At 40.6% G+C, this 24,857-nt stretch overlaps 2 protein-coding genes and 1 pseudogene across 4 annotated transcripts in view; 2 read left to right on the forward strand and 1 right to left on the reverse strand.

The window, feature by feature from the left end:
• The window catches only part of slc35c1 (solute carrier family 35 member C1), a 45,183-nt gene extending 31,018 nt beyond the window's left edge, over window positions 1-14,165 (forward strand). For 2 of the 3 annotated variants that reach the window (XM_061815144.1, XM_061815143.1), the window contains 3 exons: window positions 31-96; window positions 729-1,234; window positions 10,944-14,165. In XM_061815144.1, the coding sequence (XP_061671128.1) occupies window positions 59-96; window positions 729-1,234; window positions 10,944-11,524 (1,125 nt within the window). In that variant the 5' untranslated portion in view covers window positions 31-58 and the 3' untranslated portion in view covers window positions 11,525-14,165. Of the gene's footprint in view, window positions 1-30; window positions 97-441; window positions 532-728; window positions 1,235-10,943 lie in introns of those variants that run through there. The other variant, XM_061815145.1, reaches the window with a different exon arrangement.
• LOC133498391 (excitatory amino acid transporter 2-like) overlaps window positions 1,112-24,857 on the forward strand; it is a 35,152-nt gene continuing 11,406 nt past the window's right edge. Inside the window, exon 1 of the mRNA XM_061815142.1 lies at window positions 1,112-1,234. The gene's annotated coding sequence lies outside the window, so the exon portion shown is untranslated. The remainder of the gene's footprint in view (window positions 1,235-24,857) is intronic.
• LOC133498740 (5S ribosomal RNA) lies at window positions 14,443-14,561 on the reverse strand (annotated as a pseudogene).

The raw sequence follows: 24,857 nt of genomic DNA on the forward strand, positions 1-24,857 counted from the left end.
CTAATCACAAATTTTGGTTACTTTTCACAGATCACAGACAAGACTCCAGACCCGTTCAATGAAGAACTCACTCAAAAGAATCTGTCAAAAAATCAGGTCAGAATAATTATCTAAAACTGCTGGAACAAATTAATACGTTCCAAAGAAACAGAACAGTATACTGTAGTTTCATAGTCACAAATGTAAAATTGCAATGGTAAAAACGAATACAATACTGTATTTGTCTTTAAGAACTGGAACTGGATCTTTAATTTTATTTATTTATTTTGTAAACGTTTTCACGTGACCGCTAACATTTTTATCGGGGGGGGGGGATTTCTATTATTTTCCATTTTTTATGTCTTAGTTGTCTACATAGCTCAGTCAATTTTGATGAATTAATGGTTATATAAAATTCTTTAAATAAAAGCATACTTAAATGAGGAATTGATGTCATACTACATCATTTCCGGTCTCGAAATTCACTTTCAAGATACAAGCAATGAAACAATGTAAATTTGAATTTACGTCAAATTCGCCACTCAGATGACGGTGATTAATTTAATTTTATTTTTTGTTGTTTTTCTTTAGAAAATTGTGCACAATAATGACATGGAAAAGAGCACTTTTATTGAGTTTTTGGGCGGCAGTGACGTAATTTTCGCCGTCATCAAGATACGTTAGGAGGCGGTTTGTTTGCTCCAGTTGGCGATATATAGATGAATACTTTCCTCTTTCATTATGAACAGGACGCAGCTGAAGCGTTCCAGTATTTTGAGGATGGCTGGTGAGGAAATGGTGGACCGAGACGGACTCGAGGAGACCTTTCTTTTCCGGGCTGCAAGGATAGCAGCTGTGGTTGCATTGTACTGGTTCGTCTCCATTACTATGGTGTTCCTCAATAGTTACCTACTGGACAACCGCGACCTGGACGCGCCGCTGTTCGTGACGTTCTACCAGTGTGTTGTGACTGTCGTGCTCTGCTGGTTCATGCGGTTGTTGTCTGCTGCTTGGCCGCAATTGATTGACTTCCCGTCGGTCAAGTTTGACGCGAAGACGTCCCGCGAAGTTCTGCCCCTCTCGGTGGTCTTTATCGGCATGATAACATTCAATAACCTGTGTCTGAAATACGTCGGAGTGGCCTTCTACACTGTGGGACGTTCCCTCACCACTGTATTTAATGTTTTGCTGTCATATGGGATCTTGAAACAGACCACGTCCTTCAACGCCATATTGTGCTGTGGGATTATTCTAGGTACGTAAATTCATTTTTCCACTTCGCTTTTTAATAAAACGGTCAGAAATAATCTGAAGTAGTCTTGGGATTTTAGAGAAACCTTATGTGTGACAAAAAAAAAATCCTAAAATGGAATCCTGGAGAGCTTCATTTAAATTAACAACAAATTGTACCAAATGGAGAAACAGAAAGAATACTGTTTACAAACATTTTTTCGTTTTTGTTTTGCACTAACCTGCTACTATCACCGGCAAATGAATGGCAATAGCACTGACTTCTTCTTCTTCTTCTTCTTTTCCTTTCGGCTTGTCCCGTTAGGGGTCGCCACAGCGTGTCATCTTTTGCCATCTTAGCCTATCTCCTGCATCTTCCTCTCTAACCCCAACTGCCCTCATGTCTTCCCTCACCACATCCATAAACCTTCTCTTTGGTCTTCCTCTCGCTCTTTTGCCTGGGAGCTCCATCCTCAGCATCCTTCTACCAATATACTCACTCTCTCGCCTCTGAACATGTCCAAACCATCGAAGTCTGCTCTCTCGAATCTTGTCTCCAAAACTTCCAGCTTTGGCTGTCCCTCGAATGAGCTCATTTCTAATCCTATCCAACCTGGTCACTCCGAGCGAGAACCTCAACATCTTCATTTCTGCCACCTCCAGTTCAGCTTCCTGTTGTTTCTTCAGTGCCACCGTCTCTAATCCGTACATCATGGCCGGCCTCACCACTGTTTTGTAAACTTTGCCCTTCATCCTAGCAGACACTCTTCTGTCACATAACACACCAGACACCTTTCGCCAGCTGTTCCAACCTGCTTGGACCCGTTTCTTCACTTCCTTATCACACTCACCATTGCTCTGGATTGTTGACCCTAAATATTTGAAGTCATCCACTGTCACTATCTCTTCTCCCTGTAGCCTCACTCTTCCCCCTCCACTTTTCTCATTCACGCGCAAATATTCTGTTTTACTTCGGCTAATCTTCATTCCTCTCCTTTCCAGTGCATGTCTCCATCTTTCCAATTGTTCCTCTGCGTGCTCCCTGCTTTCACTGCATATGACAATATCATCTGCGAACATCATGGTCCAAGGGGATTCCAGTCTAACCTCATCTGTCAGCCTATCCATTACCACTGCAAACAGGAAGGGGCTCAGAGCTGATCCCTGATGCAGTCCCACCTCCACCTTAAATTCCTCTGTCACACCTAAGGCACACCTCACCATTGTTCTGCTGCCATCATACATGTCCTGTACTATTTTAACATACTTCTCTGCCACACCAGACTTACGCATGCAGTACCACAGTTCCTCTCTTGGTACTCTGTCATAGGCTTTCTCTAGATCCACAAAGACACAATGTAGCTCCTTCTGACCTTCTCTGTACTTTTCCACGAGCATCCTCAAGGCAAATAATGCATCTGTGGTACTCTTTCTAGGCATGAAACCATACTGTTGCTCGCAGATACTTACTTCTGTCCTGAGTCTAGCCTCCACTACTCTTTCCCATAACTTCATTGTGTGGCTCATCAACTTTATTCCTCTATAGTTCCCACAGCTCTGAACATCCCCTTTGTTCTTAAAAATGGGAACTAGAACACTTTTCCTCCATTCTTCAGGCATCTTTTCGCCCGCTAGTATTCTGTTGAATAAGTTGGTCAAAAACTCCACAGCCATCTCTCCAAATTGCTTCCATACCTCTACCGGTATGTCATCAGGACCAACTGCCTTTCCATTTTTCATCCTTTGTAGTGCCTTTCTGACTTCCCCCTTAGTAATCATTTCCACTTCCTGGTCCTTCACTCTTGCCTCTTCAACTCTTCCTTCTCTCTCATTTTCTTCATTCATCAACTTCTCAAAGTATTCTTTCCATCTATTTAGCACACTACCGGCACCAGTCAACACATTTCCATCTCTATCCTTAATCACCCTAACCTTCTGCACATCCTTCCCATCTCTATCCCTCTGTCTGGCCAACCTGTAGAGATCCTTTTCTCCTTCTTTCGTGTCCAACCTGGTGTACATGTCTTCATATGCCTCTTGTTTAGCCTTTGCCACCTCTACCTTTGCCCTACGTCGCATCTCGATGTACTCCTTTCGCCTCTCCTCCGTCCTCTCAGTATCCCACTTCTTCTTCGCTAATCTCTTTCCTTGTATGACTCCCTGTATTTTGGGGTTCCACCACCAAGTCTCCTTCTCCCCTTTCCTACCAGATGACACACCAAGTACTCTCCTGCCTGTCTTTCTGATCACCTTGGCTGTCGTCGTCCAGTCTTCCGGGAGCTTCGGTTGTCCATCGAGAGCCTGTCTCACCTCTTTCCGGAAGGCCGCACAACATTCTTCCTTTCTCAGCTTCCACCACATGGTTCTCTGCTCTACCTTTGTCTTCTTAATCTTCCTACCCACCACCAGAATCATCCTACATACTACCATCCTATGCTGTCGAGCTACACTCTCCCCTACCACTACTTTACAGTCAGTAACCTCCTTCAGATTACATCGTCTGCACAAAATATAATCTACCTGCGTGGTTCTACCTCCGCTCTTGTAGGTCATTATATGTTCCTCCCTCTTCTGGAAATAAGTGTTCACTACAGCCATCTCCATCCTTTTTGCAAAGTCCACCACCATCTGCCCTTCATAGTTCCTTTCCTGGATGCCGTACTTACCCATCACTTCTTCATCGCCCCTGTTTCCTTTACCAATATGTCCATTACAATCTGCACCAATCACAACTCTCTCCCTGTCTGGGATGCTCAGAACTACTTCATCTAGTTCCTTCCAGAATTTCTCTTTCAACTCTAGGTCACATCCTACCTGTGGTGCATAGCCGCTAACCACATTATACATAACACCCTCAATTTCAAATTTTAGTCTCATCACTCGATCTGATACTCTTTTCACCTCCAAGACATTCTTAGCCAGCTCTTCCTTTAAAATAACCCCTACTCCATTTCTCTTCCCATCTACTCCGTAGTAGAATAATTTAAACCCTGCTCCCAAACTTCTAGCCTTACTACCTTTCCACCTGCTCTCTTGGATGCACAGAATATCAACCTTTCTCCTAATCATCATGTCAACCAACTCCTGTGCTTTTCCTGTCATAGTCCCAACATTCAAAGTCCCTACACTCAGTTGTAGGCTCTGTGCATTCCTCTTTTTCTTCTGACGCTGGATCCGGTTTCCTCCTCTTCTTTGTCTTCGACCCACAGTAGCTGAATTTCCACCGACGCCCTGCAGGTTAGCAGTGCCGGGGGCGGGCGTTGTTAACCCGGGCCACGACCGATCCGGTATGGGATTCTTTAGATGAACGCTCATATTTGTTTGGCACAGTTTTTACGCCGGATGCCCTTCCTGACGCAACCCTCTGCATTTATCCGGGCTTGGGACCGGCCTACAGATTGCACTGGTTTGTGCCCCCATAGGGCTGCATTGCAATAGCACTGACTACTTAAAATTAAGTCTTTCACACCATATCACAGCATAGTTGTTGTACCTCAGAACAATAAACCATTTTCCAATTTCTGTCCACCATTTGCCACCTGAGTAGGGTTTATCATGTTACAACGTCATAAGTTTCACATTATCTCATAGGTTTCATTTTATAATGTGATATGTTTCACATCATAACACGATACTTTTCATGTTATAATGTGATAAATTCCAGATTAAGAAATTGTTTTCTCATTTTACATCGTAAAGTTAATGTTCCAACATTATATTTTTAACATGAAACAGTTGGCTTCACAGAGGGTCTCAACCTGTTGCAACCCTGTGGTCACTCGCATCCTTTCAAGGTGGAGTTGAGGACATACAGCTAGAAATGGCCTCTATCATTGAATGATATGTAAAACGTGGATTTGCTGAGCTCTTTACAAAGTCATGGTGTACCAGAAGATTGCATCTTATGCCTGGAGCAAAAACATGTAAGTTTATTCACAGTATCTTATTGTTTTAGCTCTTGTATGATAGCCAGCCAACTCGTGCTTGCACAAGTTAACTGAATGAAACTCTGGTGTGAGTTTTATTGGTGTATGTCGAGCAAGGCATGGAGGTGATTTGTTTGCTGTAGTAGTTATCCTCTGCGGCATTGCTTCTCAACTGGTGGGTTGGTCACGAATCATAGGTGGGTCGCAGACTTGCTGTCAGCTAAAAATAACGGAGTCCACAGTTTACGACAGTGTCTAACGACACTCAATAAATTAGTTTTTGTACAAATGCAGTGTCGTGACGTTGCAGAATTTGACTAGTTCTTCATTTGATTCTTATGGCCGGGAAGTGTTTTTTGTAAAATAAATAAATAAATAAATAATACTGCAATTATCACTTTACTACATCATGTTACTTAGAGACAACAGTCTATTCTGATTTACAAATTATGGCCCTGTCGTTGGAATGGAACTATCTCATGAACTGACCACGTAACCTCTGGCCAAGTGGGCAATTTACTGTGCATTTCAGGTCAGAAAAACAAGATTGTATCTATATCCATCTATGTACATATACATACAAGATATACACACTAATAAAATTGTTGGTACTTCTCTGTCACAATAATTCAATTCTGACTTAAGTATTGTGATAGAATCATATCATTGGGCACTCCTGGTGTTTTCAGTATTTTATGACTTTATGAATTTTTAGACTGCATCACAATTGCATTACACAGTGGTATCAGTCTACATAAATTAAGTGTGCATAGCCCATTGAATTGTGCACACATTTGTTTCTGTTTTAATAGATGGATGGCACAGTCATTGGGTTCCTGGATGACGAGAGTCTGGCCGAATAAATCCCAACATACGGATAACTGTTAGCACCAAGACCATTCTGTTTGGAAAATGCAAATAAAGAAACGAGAATAACAAATAAATCACTTGAAAAAGATGGGCGCTGGGAATGAGTATAATGCAGGTGATCATGAGGGGACTTCAACTGTAAAGCAGTAAGGAACCTAGACAAAAAAAAAACAGCAAATGGGGTGAAAAGATGACTACAAAAATTGAGTGGCAGTGAATTCATGAACTTAAAGAAAAAAGAAAATGCAAAGGAAGGGGATCGAGGTTGCTTGATGTGTCCACAGAGTCCCCAAAAAGCTGACGGTTTACAGTATGCAAAAGAACATTTTCTTTCCCAATTGAAAAAGTACATTTGGGAGATGTGAAGCATTGCATTATGCCACATTAGACTATCACGAGGAAGCTGTGCTTGATGAAGATATCACAATGTACTAATAATGGGGTGTTTAGGTATTACCTTTTCACTAATAGACTGATAGACTTGTGGAAAGATGTGATGCAAATATTGATGTACAGCTGAGAGACAATACGTTGATCCTCAAACCATCGTTGATGCAGATGTAATTTCTAACAGATCATATGTGATGATTGGCTATTTCCTTAGAGAAGCCATGGCAGGTTATCTGTGTGACGCTTTCATACATCAAGCCACCCTGCAATTTGAAGTAGATTAGCTGGCCATCCCATCAGTCACTCTTCTTGTATCAAACCGCAACGTTCAAAACTCCAGACAAAGCAAATACAGGTGATCAATCAAGTTATTCCACAGCTCTATATTATCTTGTGTCAGCGCCATAAAATTAATAAATAATAATAAAGAGTCCATCTTCTGGAGTAGAGGATGCAGCACTCTGCAAACACCTCTTACAATACACTTGCATCGATGAAAAAGGAGCGACTGCAGATGGTTTTTCAAGGGGTGTCTATGCTGCATTTTGGACAGAGTTTATGGACCACACACTTGGGGGAAAGATCTGAGCATTCCATCAATGTCTCCCAGATGGCAGGAAGGAGAGCAGAAATCCATTGTCAGGATTTCAGTTCAGCAGTGATGTGACTCTTGTCAGGGACTAAGCCACAGTGAGAGTTACTGACTAAAGTTGTGACCTGTTAATTACCAGAGAGCAATAAGTATGAGAGGTGATAATTTGTCATGTTGAAGTTAAACCTCAACAACACTGTTTGTGAGTGCTGCTCTACATGTTGTTTCCAATCCAAGGTAACTCGAAATAAATACATGCTTGCAAATTATCAACTGAATATTAATTATTGCTTTATTTTTTGTGATCACAATGGGTGATTCATGAAGACTTTGGTTCTTTATAAAAGTTATAAAATGTTAACACAAGTACAGTAAACTTATTTTAAAATGTGTAATTTTCTAATATCTAGTCATTTAACTAATTAATTTTTTTTGCTTCAGCAGTTCACCAAGTTTTCAGTATGAGCCCAGTACATTGCTGATTAAAAAAAAAAAAAAAACAAGTTTGAACATGACACACAGGTGAAATCAGAGTTGAAAAATGCCATTGGTATTATCCACCCACCCGTTCTCTTAATCACTTATGCTCACAAGGGTCACAGGTGTTGTGGCTCCTATCTCAGCTGACTTCGGGCGAGAGGGACACCCTGGACTGGTTGCCAGCTAATCACATCTTTTGGTATCAATGAACAATAGGGGATTGGGTGCTCAATCTCATTTATGTACAAGTCACATTTAAACATGATCTCACCAACACACTTCACCACAATTTGAAATAACCTGATATACATGTATTCCTCTTCATCCTTTGAGTAAATACATGATCAAGCCTTGAATTTAAATACATTTGTTACTCCATTCAAATAAACTCCTCTCATAGCAGATGCATTTAACTGTGATATCAGCCTCCCAATCCAAGGCTACCGTATTACAATTTTAGTAAAAGATAATTCATCTACGTGCCCTCCGATTAGATGCTGACCAGTACAGGGTGTCTCTCACCCAGAGTTAGCCGGAATAGGCTCTACGATGCCTGTGAGTCTAGTGAGGATGAGCAGTACGGAAAATTGATGATGGATAATTTACTAGACGTCCAGTGATTTAAAGGCGTGCAGTATTTTAAATGTATGAGCCAGAGTCCCATTTGGGATCACCATGGAATCATACCACAATAATTCAGGGACAGTGTACAATTACAATATAAATGCCACCGTTTGATGCACTATAATAATCTATTCTTCATGTTTTAATCCTTCTTGGTGGCTCATCAGCAGGCTTAGATTTGTAGCAAACAAAGACCTCTTAAGGTGATGAGGACATGATGTGTAGTGCTGTATAATTGCCATGTGGGGTTAATTGTTGATTTCTGTGCCCTGGGAGACAGTCACTATTTTAGCTCGGAAGAAACTTGAGGAAGTAAAAATGAACAGAAAAATATTGCTTCCGTATATATATACAAAATATATAATATATATACAAAAAATAGAAATGTATAGGTTACTATGTATGTATGGTCTCAGGAAGAGATAGAGCTTTTTGCCCTCATTTGCTGTTGTGGGTGAGTGTAAGAAATTTTCTGTCATTATAGAACAGCACATCTTGAATACAATCTCATCACAAGGATATGGTCCTCATTGGCAATCTTGTCTTCAGGCCTGGACTGCCTCATGAGAGACATGTTTTAATTTATCTTGTCCTCCAAAGAGATGAGGGATAGTGTACAAAAGAATTGGATGTCCATTAGGAGCTGCTGCAATTCTGCTGTTGCAGATATTGTGGGTATTCCACCAAAGAGTAACTTGCTGCAGGTCTAAGAATAAAAAGTTAAAAATAAGGAAGACGTAAGGAGAAGGTACTTCCCTGTGACTGTGAATATTTTTGTTCATGCAAAAGGAAAAGGTGTCTTACACATGCAAGAGAGGAGAGTCATTCATACAACTTTTTGTGTGTGTGTATCTATCCATTCATTGTCTGAGCCGCTTATCCTCAGAAGGCTTGCTTGAGTGCTCGAGCCTATCCTACCTATCTTCGGGCAAGAGGCGGAGTACACCCTGAACTGGATAATATATTGTAGACATACATTTGAAAACTGAGCTTGACATACACTATATATATTTTGTTGTCTTACTGTCTGAAGTCAAATCAGATTAAACTCCTGTTTCACATCACTCAAGATCACCAAAATTATTTAATTTTATTAAATGCCCCGCTAATGAGACTTCAAAGTTTTCTCCCACCAACTCACAACATCCTGAGTCAGGTTCAGCAGCAACGCATCCGCACTATACAGTGTTGATGGTGCGCAGCTTCCCCCCTCCTGATGTGTACCCATTAGCTGGCTCAGGAGTCTTACAGGGTCAAAAGGCCCGATAGGACTAATTCTTCAGCTTGATGGTATTCCTCACCGTCGGTGTCCACCAACGGGATCAGGGATTGCCGCCACAACAAGCACCGACCACCTTACGGCCACATGCCTCTCCTTGCCGGATCGCAAATGAAATAATTCAATGAACAAATCACTTGTGGCCAACAGTACATACAGTTTACTTTCAGTTCATTGGTACATTTATTTCAATTCATTCTCATCCCACCGAGGTGGTGCTGCCTGATGCTGCTTGCCCATTGGTCATTAGCCGGAGTTTCAGAATGAGTGACCATACGGTGCAGTTCTCTGGCGCAGCTGAGCTCAACTGGAAACAAAAAATTTTACTATTTTGAATCACTTGCCTGTTTATGTATAGCATCTCTATTGACGATAATTTACATTTAATATAATGTTTTATTGCCTTGTTTGCCTGATCAAGCCAGAGTTTTGCTGCACTGAAATGTGTGCCCTGCAACTGACTGGCAACCAGTTAGGGGTGTTGTCCGCCTTTTGGGTGAAGTTGGCTGGAATAAGATCCAGCATTTTGGACCCCTTGCGAGGATATGTGGCTTGAAAAATGGATTGATGGATGGATATTACAGCAATTATAGTAAATGATACCAATTGTAGCAGACAGACAATAATATGGGTAAATATATACAGTATTTTAAATGTATCTTTTTATAAGGAGGCCCCGTAGTTAGTGGTTAGAGCACTGGTTTGGTAAACCAGGAGTTGTGGGTTCGTATCCCACTGGGGCCTCCACTCCCTGAGAAGGGTTGGGTCAGGAAGGGCATCCAGCGTAAAAATTGTGCCAAACATGTGCGTTCTTCTGAGATAACACGCTGTGGTGACCCTGGAAGAAACTTACTTTATTTTAAATTTATCTTTTCAAATCAATTGCCCCCTTGAACTCCGTGCCAACTGGCTTTACTTGCACTGGTGAATCTCACTTGGCTATCTTCTCATGACTTTGTATAGTCTAAGATTATGTTGACCACAGGTGTCAAACTCAAGGCCCAGGGCCCGATCCAGCCCGTCACATGATTTTATGTGGTCCGTGAAGGTGAATCATGTGTCCCAACTTCCATGATTCTTGTTAAAATCTGTACAAAAAATTTAAATCGTCATATCATAAATGATAACATTGAGATATTGCAAGCATTTTTGGCTTACCAAACATCAACATCAAGAATAGTTGTAAAAACCCATTACCCTTGATTTCTGATTCCAAAACTAGTTCATAAATTTCATGTGTAAATATGATGAGGCGATAAAAGGTTTATGTTTTCAGTCATAACAGTCCTCTGAAGGAAACTATAACTACAGTATGGCCCACGACAAAAAGGAGTTTGACACCCCTGATGTGGACACAGTTTGACCCAGGCCCTGTGTATGTGTTTTTTTTTTCCTTGTACTCAACTGACTCAACATTAACCATTTGCTTGAAGAAACATCTGCCAGTGAAACATTTGTCATTAACTGGAAAAATTTTGGAAGCTAATTAGCCTGGTCTCACTTTTTATAACCCAAAAACCTGGCATCTGAACAGGTGTGAAAATATCATCCTTCTTGTGTTGTTGTTTCTCAGGTGGATTCTGGCTTGGTGTAGACCAGGAAGGCTTGGCAGGCTCCCTCTCCTTGTCAGGTGTCTCCTTCGGCGTGGTAGCCAGTGCATGTGTATCTCTCAATGCCATATTCACTAAGAAAGTGATGCCTGCAGTGGATGGAAATATCTGGAAACTATCCTACTATAACAACATTAATGCATGCGTCCTCTTCCTCCCACTCATTCTTGTGTTTGGAGAGGTGGGCCGGATCAGCAATTTCAGTGGACTCGCTGATCTTGAGTTTTGGGGCATGCTGACGCTTGGAGGAGTGTTTGGGTTTGCCATTGGTTATGTCACAGGCCTCCAGATCAAGTATACCAGTCCACTGACGCACAATGTGTCAGGCACAGCAAAAGCCTGTGCTCAGACTGTTATTGCAGTGGTGTACAACTCTTACAGTAAGAGCCCTCTGTGGTGGACTAGTAATATGTTGGTTCTTGCTGGGTCTTCAGCTTACACGTGGGTCAAGAGTCAAGAAATGAAGAAGATTCCTTCAAGACAGTCTCAAGATTTCGCTAGAGAAAGACTTTTATTTGGGGAGAAAGGAAACACAAGCGTATAGTGCACTCATGGATGCAGAAAATATTTTAATTTGATAAAGCATGAATCTAAGAATGTTCTTAAAAGTTTTTGTCTCCCTCTGACTTTTTTTTTATGTACTTGAGGACAAATGACTCAATTTCCCATAAGTGTGACTTTAACTATGACTGGTTATTTGTTTATATGTGCCAATCTCTTACCCAGAATAAGATGAGATCGGAACCAGCACACCCATGAGCGTAACGAGGATAATGCCAAGATCAGGCTGCAGAGAGAAATTTGCTCTTTTGTGATTGCACTATGTCAAAATTGCTGCCATAACGACACGACGTGTCAGTTATTCGGATAGCACCATATTCCGTCTTTTATGATCACTGGGCTTTATCTTGTCAAAATAAACCCTGTCAATGAAGTGTAAACAGAACATGTTTCTCTGGTCTACGAGACTTGATCCACAGCACAGCATTAGATTGCGGCAATGTATTGGTGTTGGGAAGAAAATGGGGGGAGGGGGGAGTGTGGTGTTGTCACTGGTGCTCGATAGTGGGCTGTCCATTCAAGAAGAGGTCTGTTCACATACTTTTAATACAATATGGCTCGTAAGCATGCAACTATGCTACTGGTAGCACTAACATTTGTATGTAATCAAGACCGTGTTCTTTCGAATCATTCTCTGAAGTGTCAGTACACATTGATTTGTGTGCTTAAATTAATGTGGGACAACAGCGACCAAATATGTTGACAACAGAAGGCATGGGAGGCAAGTGTTGGTCACAATATGTATCATATATCTAATATATCTATAAAAATAAAATAAATAATATCTATATCTAATATCCTATTGGTCAACGTCGAGGTGCAATATCTGTCAGTTGTTGTCAATATGTCACACTACATGGATGATACCCCCCTCCAAAAAAAAAAATAAAAGGTGATAGACTTTCATTTTTGCATCATAGGGGTATAATCGAGCCAAATTGTTGGTTTTTGTCATACTACAAGACGTTTTGTCGTTCACGACAGAATATGTCACACCCAATTGAGGAACTTGCCCGTTATAACTAACCGGGCCAATATTGGAGCTAAAATCCTGTAATCTGATCAAGGCATAAGCGTTACGAGAAATTGATGGATGGATGAGGTAAAACCCTTTATGTAGTGGATTGAACTTTAATCAGTTTTTTTGTGTTATAGAGTGAACGTTTACATATTTGTATTTATGCTATCAGCTGGTCAGCTGTGGTCCAGTGGTTAACTGAGATGGGTAAAATCCAGAGAACAAATTTTGTGTGCAGGCTTTTTCATGAGAATAAAGATGATTCTTCTTCTTCATTGGTACCTTGATTTACAACTTCAATTAATAATGTGACTGAATTTGTAGATGAATGTTCTCCTACTTTAGTTGGCGTACAGCACTAAGCAAATAACCTGACTGAGAGATTCTTCCTAAACTTGTAAAACCTGTAAATTTGTTCAGTCATAAGTCAATGTTCAGTTGTACTTTTTAAAATTGTATTTATTTTTTATGGGGGGCGAACACTGCAATTAACTTTGCATTGGCTGGCAAAATTGTATGTCACCACCAAATCAGGGTGCAGTTGTAATCTAAAATTTAATTTGTTCCGATACCCCGTTCTCAAAGCGAAACATTTTCAAACCAAGGTAATGGTTTCTCATTTAAATGAATGCAAAATAAATTAATTTGTTCCATCCATATTTTGATCGTTATGTAGTTAAAATAAATGTTGTGCAATATAGAAATATGTGAAAACACAATTTATGATAAAGTACCAGTGGGCTTGCTAGCAAATTGCTGTACAGTGTCTTGGCACTCCGATGTTAATTTACGTTCACTGGTTATGGCAAGGCAGCTCGGTGAGCGCAGCTGTAAAGTGCTGGCCTCACAGTTCTGAAGTTGAGGGTTCCCGACCCCGCCTCTGAACTTTGCATACTCCCCGTGTACCTGTCTGGGTTTTCTCCAGGAACTTTGTTTTCCTCCCACATCCCAAAAACATGCAACATTAATTGCACACTCTAAATTGCCCCTAGGTATGATTGTGATAGGATATGTTGTCTGGCTCCATGTGCCCTGTGATTGGCTGCCTTACCTCCTGCCCGAAGATAGCTGGGATAGAGTCCAGCACTCCCACAACGTTTCTGAGGATAAGTGGCTAAGAAAATGGATGGATGTTTATGGCAAGCCCTAAATGGCAGCCATCTTGGGCATACAGATGGAGCCAGGGATGTTTATGTGATGTGAGTGTACAAAGTTCCAAGCTTTATGCGAGCACTGCAACACTGTTTGTAACCTGAAAATAGTAGGTAACCTGAGGTATTTTTTCTTCACTTTTTTTTTTTAAACTTGGTTGTTCGTAAACCACGGTTCCACTGTATTTCATAAACACGCATTACAGTATTTACAAATGTATTTTGTTGTGCTTAAGTCAAGAAATAACTTTTAGTTGACCGTATTTCCTGTTTCATTCTTATTTGTGAGATAATAACTTGTATCAAGGATGTAAAATGTACGGCTCGCAGGCGAGAACCGAGGGGATTGTTCTGCCCGTCAGGCAAGTTTTTATTGAGGCATCCAGACTTGTTGTGAAAGTCATCATATTATTTTGCTACAAGCATTGTAAAGCCTGACCTGTTGGGACTGTAGCTTACAGTAAAAAAAAATAAATAAATAAAAATAAATAAAAAAAAAATTATATATATATATATATATATATATATATATATACGCATATTTAGTAAGAATGTGGAATTTCTGAAGAAGCAAAGCCTGTATGTACCATATCTTCTTCTTCTTTTCCTTTCAGCTTGTCCCGTTAGGGGTCGCCACAGTATGTTATCTTAGATGAACGCATATTTGTTTGGCCCAGTTTTAGGCCGGATGCTCTTCCTGACACAACCCTTTTGCATTTAGCCAGAGAGAGAAGCTTACAGCACCTGGTATTCCCAAGAGGTCTCCCATCCAAGTACTAACCAGGGGCAAACCCGCTTCGCTTCCGAGTTCTGATGAGATCGGGCGTTCTCTGGGTAGCATGGCCGTAAGTGTATGTACTATAATAAATGTTTTTTACACTTGTCCAGAATTTTTTTTTTTCAATTACCGGAAAGCATCTTTTACGTTGTTGGCATCTTTGGCTGTCACGCCAGCCTTTTTTTTTCAGCTCACTGTGTCGGGAAACCTTCAAAATAAAGTTTCCCGCCCTGACCGGCCGGCCCAACCCGGTCGGGAAACTTTATCTTGAAGATGTTCTTTTAACTGGAAAAAGTAATGAAAAAAAATCTAACCAAAACTATTTGGGGCATGCTTATTAGAATTATTAAGTGCCTGGGAATGTAGTGGAAAGCGATGCTGTCTTTAATGCAGACAGCGCAGGTTTGAATCTCAGTCACTGCATCAATCCCTAGCCACTGCCAGTCTCAAGCTTGGATATAAATATGTGGGTTACGCAGGAAGGGCATCTGGTTTAAGAAGAGTGCAGAACAAATGTGAGTGACTTGCCATTGCGACCCCTGACGGCAAAAGGCCGAAAGTCACTATACTGAGATGATACAAATTCATGCATGGTAATAAATGGCGATTGTCTACTAATAGTTTATGCAGACAAATAATTAACCTGTATTTAGTCATTGCTTATCTTTTAGCTAATATATAACAGCCTTTTTTCAAACTACTGGGCAAAGTTTCTTTAATTTATATTTAAAATGATTTCTAGATCATGATGCCTGATCATGATCCAAAATACACTCGCAAGTTCACCTCTGAATGTCTGAAGAAAAGCAAAATGAAGACTTTGGAGTGGCCTTTACAAAGTCCTGACCTGAATCTTATTGGGATGTAGTGGCATGACCTCAAAATGGCTGTTCATGCTTGAAAACCCTTCACTGTGGCTGAATTACAACAATTCTGTAAAGATGACTGGGCCAAAATTCCTCCACAAGACTGTAAGAGACTCATTGCAAACAAATGCTTGATTGCAGTTTTTGCTGTTCAGGGCGGCCTAAGCAGTTATTAGGTTTACAGTGCAGTCACTTTTTCCAGAGGTATGGATTCGGGTCACATTGGGCTAGGGGAGGATGTCAGTTTGTAGTTGCCAGCTGTTCTCCAGGGTGGCCCTGGAATTATCTGAAATGTCCTCACCGCGTGGGTGTGGACAATTCCCATGAAACATCAACTACCAATGTTGAGTTAGACATCTGTGAGCCTTCAACCTGGTTTTTCAAGCGACTACTGTCCATCGGTGTCATTTTGGAGCAGCAGAGCATCAGTCCCTGAGCTCCCAGAAAGTCACGAAAGAGGTAAGGACGTGCTAACCTCAAAGCTAATGTCCATTCTCTGAGTGGTTACTACGGTTACCATTTCTAGCATGGAATGTGCAGAAATAAGCGAGAATTTTTTTTTTCCTACAATACAAATCATGCAACCTGCTGAAAAAAAAAAAAACAACACCTAGATGTTTGATGAATGATGAAAGATGAAACACATATTTGCTGGGTCATTTTATTGATAGTCGTGCACAAAAATATGATTTTCAAACAATGTGATGTGTGTTATGTATATTTATATATATATTTTTACCTTGCCCACTCGCACTGTAGAACCTAATCTGTAGTTATTGAACATAACTTCATAATTTGCAGATGGTAGCTCCAACATCGGCAAGAAAGGTGAAAAAAATATTGCAGCAGTGTTTCTTTTTATAGACATTATTTTTTTAATCATTTACAGAAAGTGCATCAAACAGCAGTGGGACTGTTGATGCCTTCTGATTGAAAACCTAGAAAGCTCTTATTCAGGGCAACCCTGGGCTCCTTGGCGCTGCCGCGGACGTGGACTCTGATCAGCCAGCATACTTCCTCAACCTGTTCCTGACAAATGAGCTTCTTGAGGTTGTGAAAGAAAGAAACAAGTTTGCTCACATTTTTTTAAAGCACAAGCCAGCTGTCTCCCAGACAGCAGAAGCAATGTGTCGTAACTGCTCACAGGTCCAGAGCTCAAAACATTTTTGAGACTTTTTTTTTTCTTTTTTTCCTTTCTTTGAACAAGTTTTCCAAAAAACAAAACAAAAAAAAAACAACACTGGACCACACATTTTAGCAAAGCAATGGCAAGAAACCGGTATCAAACAATTTAGCGGTTCCTCCATTTAAACACAAATGCGTCACATGATGCGTCAGACAAAATGTACAATGTATGGCAAATGCTGGACTACTTGGTGAATTAATTCAAGACACACTACTATCCTGAAGAGAACATCTGTATTGATGAGGGAGTTATGTAGTGTGTGTCTGTGTGTGTATGTGTGCGTGTGTGCATGTTCACACTGACCCTACTAAAAGTCCTTTTTGTGTGTGTGGTAAATGTGAAAGCAATCTCCTTTGTCCAAGGGCATACAACAAGAGAGACACCACCTGGTTGTCTCACTGCACTTTCTTGGCGCAGGCAGACTCGGCGTTTTCTCTGTGGTCTCTTTTTTTGATTGTGGACATGAGATATTCAAGCATGTGCTGCTCAGCTGTCCGTCAAGCCAACTTGCAAAGGTCATTACGGTACTGTTCAGTGACCGAGTTTGGTGCTGTACATCACCAGCACCCTTGTGTGTTGTGGTACAGGTTTTTGTACCCCTATTACAAATTGTAAGAGCTAGAGCTTTACCTGTTCTTTTCAGTCTGTACAGAATATATGCATTGATATATGCATTTGTTAGCCGGTTTAGTCGACCTTCTCATTCATGTATAATACGCAGTGTTCGGGTCAAGTTTATCAACTTCGTTCACGTGCATGTTGTATTTCACAACCCACTCTGGCTTGGAAATAGGCATCTTTTTGTGTCCTTTTTTTCCACACATCCACTGTTTGCATTGTGTTTTTGTAGCATATTAGCAGTTTTACAGTGCATTTTTTCCTCCCACTCAACGACCGATCTTATTGGCTGAGGTTCACCTCTGTTCTTCCTCAGCGTCTCGCACACTTTAGTCTCTTGTTCAATTAGCCACTCAAAAATGCAAACTGAATTGTAAAAGTTGTCCATTTACAATGTGGAGTCCTACGAGGCAGTCCAGGAGCAAAAGCGCTTCACTTGCCTTGTACGGCAGCAAATTGAGACATCCTACCCCCTCCACACACACACACACACACACATACACACACAAGGTTCATACCAATTACAAGCATCAGTGCAGTGTTATTCTTGCTATTCTCCACACTGCCATACAGTCAGCAAAGATAAAGTTTCTTTTCTTTTTTCCCCTCATTAATGTACACACAGCACCCGATATTGAGGGGGAAAAAATTAATTGTTGAAATTTTTGCAATGTCTTACAAATGAAAACTGAAATAACAGCCATTGGTATTCTGACCCTTTACTCAGTATATACAAGAAGCAGCCTATTGAGCTAATACAGCCATCAATCTTTTGGGGAACGATGCAACAAGTTTTTCACACCTGGATTTGGGGATCCTCTGCCATTCCTCACTGCAGAGCCTCTCCAGTTCTGTCAGGTTGGATGATGAACATTGCTGGACAGCCATCTTCAAGTCTCTTCAGAGATGGTCAATTGGGGTGAAGTCAGGCTTTGGGTGGGGCATTGATGAACAGTCACAGAGTTGTTCTGAAGCTACTCCTCTGTAATTTTAGCTGTGTGGTATGGTCATTGTCTTTTTGGAAGGTGACAATACCCATGCGTCCTATCCCCTTTGTGAGAATGTCTTATTAGGCACTCCATTGGAATGGATCATCTGCATCTGCTGATGCCATGTCTGGTGATGGACTCAAGATGTTCAGGTATTGCACAATGACTAATCAATATCAGGAAACAAGTCCTCTCAGTACTGCCATGGAGCAGCCAAGGGACTCCTTGATGACATTTAAATCCAGCGACTTGTGATGACAAAGAAATATCGCCACTGTCATGGCCTTTGAAGTTTTCCTTCCTGCTAACCAAGAGCTACATGGATTCACGCATCACTTCCTTGCTTCCAATGCTACCTCCTCCAACTTCCAACTCATTCCTCTTCTGCAAAGAGCAGTGGGGATGATCAGCCTGATGATGCTGAATGATGCTGTCTGTTTTAGTACTTCCTCTGTGGATTTGCATTAATTGTTCCAATTATTGGAATCAATGTGTGTATCAGTACGTCCACTTTTGATAATTGGTAGTTGAGGACTTTACACAGACGACACCTATGACAGATTTTTTGTTTTTGTTGCATACTCTATGAATTTCACATCTATGGTACGTTTCTGCTCAGACAGCGGTTGTTTGTCTTCACAAATGTTTTCAGTACAACCTGTTTTTGTTTCCACTTTCCTGATTCTTCAACCTCTTGACGCACACCCTTTCTCCTCCCACCTTTGGAATGTACAGACAATTAGGTTTCTCAACCTCCTTCGTGTGTCACACTCTCAAAATCTAACCTTTTACGCTGATACCGATATCAGCAACTTCACTCTTGCCGTTTTGCAACTTTTCCAACCTTCTTTCCTTTTTGACTTGTATTTCTGCCCCCTGTACCACTTAACATCCAACTCCTCATATGTCCTGGCCCTGCCATCCAGTGAGACACGTTCACACAGTAAGTCAAGACACCAGGAGTGAAGTTGGAAGTTGTGAAATTAGAACAAAAATACATAAATAGTGAGTGTTTTAGGTGGTCTACACTGTTTTAGGCATGAGGTAGTTAAACTCACAAAGCTATTAACATTAGCATGCTTCTTAAGACCGCTGACACTCTCCTACCTTTGAACAGAACTTTTCCTCAAATTGCTTTGATGACATTATGATTGGTGAGCACGACTCAGAATTACTCATTTGTTGGATGCTTAAATTGCCTGTCTAAGATTTCTTTAATCCTAGATAAAGGTGAAAAATTATGAAAAAATTTGAAGTGCTTGCTTGTTACTTAGTGATTTTGTTTGTATCTCATTAATATTTATATAATTAAGATGTGAGACTGAGTTGACAACATTACTGATAACATTTCTAAGGTTTCATGCATATATTTTGTATTGTATTGTATTCTTTTAGTTGTTCCCTGACTGGTGTAACGTGATATCCTAGCCTTGGAAGCAGTTGTTTGTCTTTTTCAAAGATATTCCCAAGTGGCTGGTTGGAATGTCCTGATTATTGAAATTTACTGAACCTAACTGAAGGACCTTCCTTATAATGCTTTTTTTTTTTTTGGGGGGGGGGGGGGCGTTCTGATTCAGAGAGTGTGGAATTGCAAAGAGCACCAGCACCCCCTTGCCTCCTCTTTCTTTTCTTCTCTCTGAATGTTTTAGTTCACTTGTCTTAAAAAAAAAAAAAAAAAAAAACAAAGACAAGATTGGTTCCTGAATTATTCTCCAAAAAAGGAATTTCCAACACGCCACTGATTTTCTCACTTCATTTCTAAAAAGTACTGACGAATGATGCCCCTTTTTCTGGATCTGAGGATGAATCCTGTCTTTTGCCAAGCAGTATCTCCATTCACTTCAGCCAGTAAAATAAAGTATTTTCAGTTTTTCCACTCTGGAGCGTGGTGCTCTGGATGGTGGGTTGAATACAAAACTGGAAAATTTAAAAGAAAACATAGCGAGTAGTTCAGTAAGTGATTACGAGGTCATTTCTGAGATTCAGTGTTCCACTGGCCAACATCAATCAAGAGTTTACTTTTTTCAATAGTAAAGTGATGCAGTATACATTATTAACATTGAAATGGTGTAAGATCTTCTTTCTGTATGATGTTTTCATGTCTCCTCTATGTATTTGGGGGGAAGCCATCAATTTATGTTACTCTCACGTGTCAGTGCTCAGGATTGCAGGCAAGAGCCGAGATACATGTCCCAGTTAAACATCAGAACAGAAAGGAAGATGCTCATGTGCCTGGAAAACAAATACTGTACTTTCTTTATCCATCCATTTTCTTAGCAGCCTATCCTCACAAGGGTTGTGGGAATGCCAGTGCCTATCCCAGCTATCAAAGTGCAGGAGGCAGGGTACATCCTGAACTGGTTGCCAGCCAACTGCAGGGCACATAGAGACAAACAACAGTCGCGCCCACTATTACACCTAGGGGCAATTTAAAGTGGTCAAATAATGTTGCATGTTTTTGGAATGTGGGAGGAAACCAGAGTGCCTGGAGAAAACCCACGAAGGCACGGGGAGAACGTGCAAATTCCACATAAGCGGGGCTGGGGTTTTAAACCCTGGTCCTCAGAAGTGTGAGGCCAACGCTCTACAGCTGCCGCAGACCAACGTGCCACCTACTTTCTTTATATTTCTAAAATTATTGTTGGATATATTTTTAGATGTACAAAAAGAAATTGTAAAAATACAATTTTATGGTTTTGCAGATGAAGGAAGGAACATGGAGGAAATGTAATGGTTTCAGCCTCACATTTGCAATTGAGCAACTAAATGAATGCTTTTCGTGTTGTAATTCAGTACAACGACACTTGATGGCAATGTAACTTCACTTCAGTCTGTGGTACAACTAGAGCCAACATAATGTATATAACCTGCTAAATTTTGATAAAATGGGATTTTGCAATTAAGAATGTGTTTTCCTTTCTCTCCACAGCCCACAATAACTGTCAATAAGCGTTATTGGAAAAAAAAGAGTTAAATTTAAAACATGAATTAAAAAAAGCACTTTACTTTTTCAATACATTCTTCTATTCTAGCCAAGGGCAAAACAAAACCTTTTTGTGTTTACCTGTACCTTTCTTTCATTTGTACTCTGTATTTTTCCAACCCCTATTCTTCCATGACTGAAGCACAGATTACCATTCGTCATCTGCTTTCAGGTTGACAAACATAACCAAACAGAACCAAATGGGCCCATTATGCAGCTTATACATTCTCATAGATATAGTGACAAATTGCTTTGTTGACCATTGTGTGCACTACAACTACAATTTTCTCCTTTTCATTGAAACATGAATGTCTGTGTTGAAAATGAATTTGCTTAAATGTCTTAATAATAACTCCAAGAGCATGTTTGGCGCAACTGTGAGACATATTTAACAGAAATGCAAGGAAGCCTGCAGAGGCTTCATTCAAATGGTCTTAGGTTCACTAAATGGAGAGTGGAAATGGAGCACACCAAACATGTTTGGCATAGGTGATTTGTGCTCCGTTTCCATGAAAAGAATGCCATTCGGTCTCTAACAGCATGTTGCGTAGTTATAATTAATTATTGTCTGCTATGGTTGTCTGGCCTTTTTTATTAGTTTTTCCAGAGTATGCGCTGTCTGTTTGTCTCATCATGCAAAGGTTTTGTTCTTGTGTTTCTGCTTCTGTGAGGATTTGCAACAAATGAGGTCACTCAGTTAATCAAAAACTAATTTTAGCATGGATAAGGATAACACATTATTTGACAGCTGAACTCCTGTTGACTTCCTGCAATCAATGGATTTGATTTGGACTTCAGATAACGGGTCGATGAATTGGTGGATTTGACAGCAAAGTCGAGGCAATGAATGCTAAAATTCAAATAGACAATTGCTTATTAGTTCCCTACAAGTTACTCGAAGGTTTAATTTAATGCAACAATCAAGTGAGTAGCTATCACTGAACTTTACAATGACATAGTAGTAACTTCCATTTCTATTTTATCTATTTGAACTATTTATCTAATCAAGTCAAGATTGTTTGGACAGCCCTTTAATCATGTCTTGAAGGACTTCAGGGCCCAACAGTTGACAAAGACTGACAACATTCCCTGATCTAAATCCCCCAATCCGGCAATTTGGGGAGAAAAGAAGAAACCACAAAAAGAGACTTAAGATGGAGCACCCTTTTTACGGGGACAAGGCTGCACTGAATCTCGAGTGGGCAACATTTATCACATAACACCAAGATGGTGCTTATCCGTCTGGAGGCCTCACTTATGTGCTCTCTCTGTTTTTCATTCATCTTTGCAGACATAACACAATTCACTTACACAAGAGAAAACTTGCTAAACATCGCGGAGTCTACTCCGGCCTTTCTTCCAGCAACTTTAGAAAATGTACTCAGTCTCTTCCTTGATTTACTCACCGGGGCGAGGCCTGCAATCTATGATGAATGGAGACAAAGATGAAGAAGGGAGAAGCGGCGCAAGAGAGGATATAGATTGGCGTTTCCGTTGATTTACCTTGCAAACCGGCGCTCCCTACCCAACAAAATGAACAAGCTTCATCTTCTGAAAAAGACTGGAAAAGAGTTTGAACATTCACCCTCCCTGTGCTTTATGGAGACTTGGCTTTGTGAGTGTCGACAATGGTGCTGTAATGTTTCTAGGAATCTATCTTCACTGGGCAGACCGCATCATGGCGTTATTGCGGAAAACAAAAAACAGGAGGATATGCTTCTTTATCAATGTAAACGGTGAACTGACAACATGGAGCTCAGCACACACCGGAGCCCACATTTATAGTCGCTGATTTTGAACTGTAACCCATTCAACTCACCTCCTGAGTTTGCAGCTTTCATTCTTGCCGGTGTTTACGTTCTGCCTCATGCTAACATGAATTCTCCACTGATAACGGTCACTGAACAAGTAAACGAAATTGAAAAAAAAGTGCACCCAGACTCACTCCACATTATTCTTGGGGACTGTAGTAAAACCAAACTCGACCATGAACTCTTGAAATACAAGCAGCACGTTGACTGTCCTACCAGGGAAAATAACATTTTAGATCACTGCTATACTACGCTTAATAATGCATAGCTCGCAAAGTTCTGGGCTCGTCTGATCACTGCTTAATTCACTTGATACCAATATAGAGGCAAGAACTTAATTGTGGAAAGCGTACGGTTAAAACAATGGAAAAAGTGGACCAACGAAGCCAAGATAGAACTTCAAAGCTGTCTAGATTGCACAGAAAGGAAATGCAACTAGCAGCCTGAATGACTATACGAACACTTTCTGTGAAGAGGTGTGTGTACCATCAAAGTAATTTGGCACTTTCAATTACAACAAACTGGTTTATTGCCAAACTTAAGCAACTTTGCCAGGCTAAAGAGGATGCATATTGGAGTGGCAATAGGCCCCTGTACAGTCGTGCTAGAAACCAGCTGAGTAAAGAAATAAACATTCCAAAAATAAACTATGCAGTCAAGTTAGTAAAACAGTTTACTGCTAACGTCTGGCAAGTACTACAATCCCTAACCCAATACAAGTGACCCATGCTGGGAATAATAAAGGACGATCCGATGACTTGAACACCTTCTACTGCACATTTGAAAAGGACTGTGGGGGAAAATTGGTGTTTTCAAAGATACAAGGAAGTGCGCTGTAAGATACTACACTTGCAGCCCAGTTTTCTGAGTGTGTCTGATCCATCTCTGTGTGTGCTGGATTAGGATAGCTCAGGATGGATTAGTTAATTATAGACACCTGCAGTCTAAGCGTTGTGTGTGTTGTCAGGTGTTGCAGCATGAGGTCGACTTGGTGTGGAGTGCATAGGGGAAAGGCGACATGAAGTGTGAAATTGCATGGACAAATGGTTTGCCATGTGCTCTGAGCGTGTCTGTTTTCTCACTTTCTAATCTCCAACTGGTGACCAGTCTAAGTACTCAGTGGGGATGGAAACTATTTAGACCCCCTTAAAATTTTCTGAGATATTGAAGCCTTTTGCTAAAATCATTGACATAATTTCAATAATGTAAACACAGCACCTCCTACTGACAGAAAAAAAACAGAATTTTTATTTGTGCTGATTATTTAAAAACGAAAAACTGAAATATCACAAAGCCATAAACATACAGACCCTTGCTGTAACACTCATATAGTTAACTATGTTGTCCATTTTGTTCTCATCATCCTTGACATGGTTCAACACTTTTATTGGAGTCAATCTCTGTTTCATTATAGTGATTAGACTTGATTAGGAAAGCCATACACCTATCTCTATAAGTGACGAATCACAGTGCGTGTCAGAGAAAATAAGAATCATGAAGACAAAACTTGTTGCTGCGTCATTACAAAAAAGACTCATGGCTGTATTAGCTCAAAAGGGAGTGTCTACTAAATACTGAGGCAAGGGTCTGAATACTTAAGGCGAAATCAGGTGCAAAATATTAACATGCATTCTGATAAATGTATGTGCACATAGTCCATGAACTTCTTCTTCTCCTTTTTTCCTTTCGGCTTGTCCCATTAGGGGTCGCCACAGCGTGTCATCTTTTTCCATCTAAACCCATCTCGTGCATCCTCCTCTCTATCATCCACTGCCCTCATGTCCTCCCTCACAACATCCATCAACCTTTTCTTTGGTCTTCCTCTCGCTCTTTTGCCTAGCAGCTCCATCCTCATCACCCTTCTACCAATATACTCACTCTCTCACCTCTGCACGTCCTAACCATCGAAGTCTGCT

The sequence above is a fragment of the Syngnathoides biaculeatus genome, chromosome 3 (assembly GCF_019802595.1).
Source record: "Syngnathoides biaculeatus isolate LvHL_M chromosome 3, ASM1980259v1, whole genome shotgun sequence".
NCBI classification, from domain to species: domain Eukaryota; kingdom Metazoa; phylum Chordata; class Actinopteri; order Syngnathiformes; family Syngnathidae; genus Syngnathoides; species Syngnathoides biaculeatus.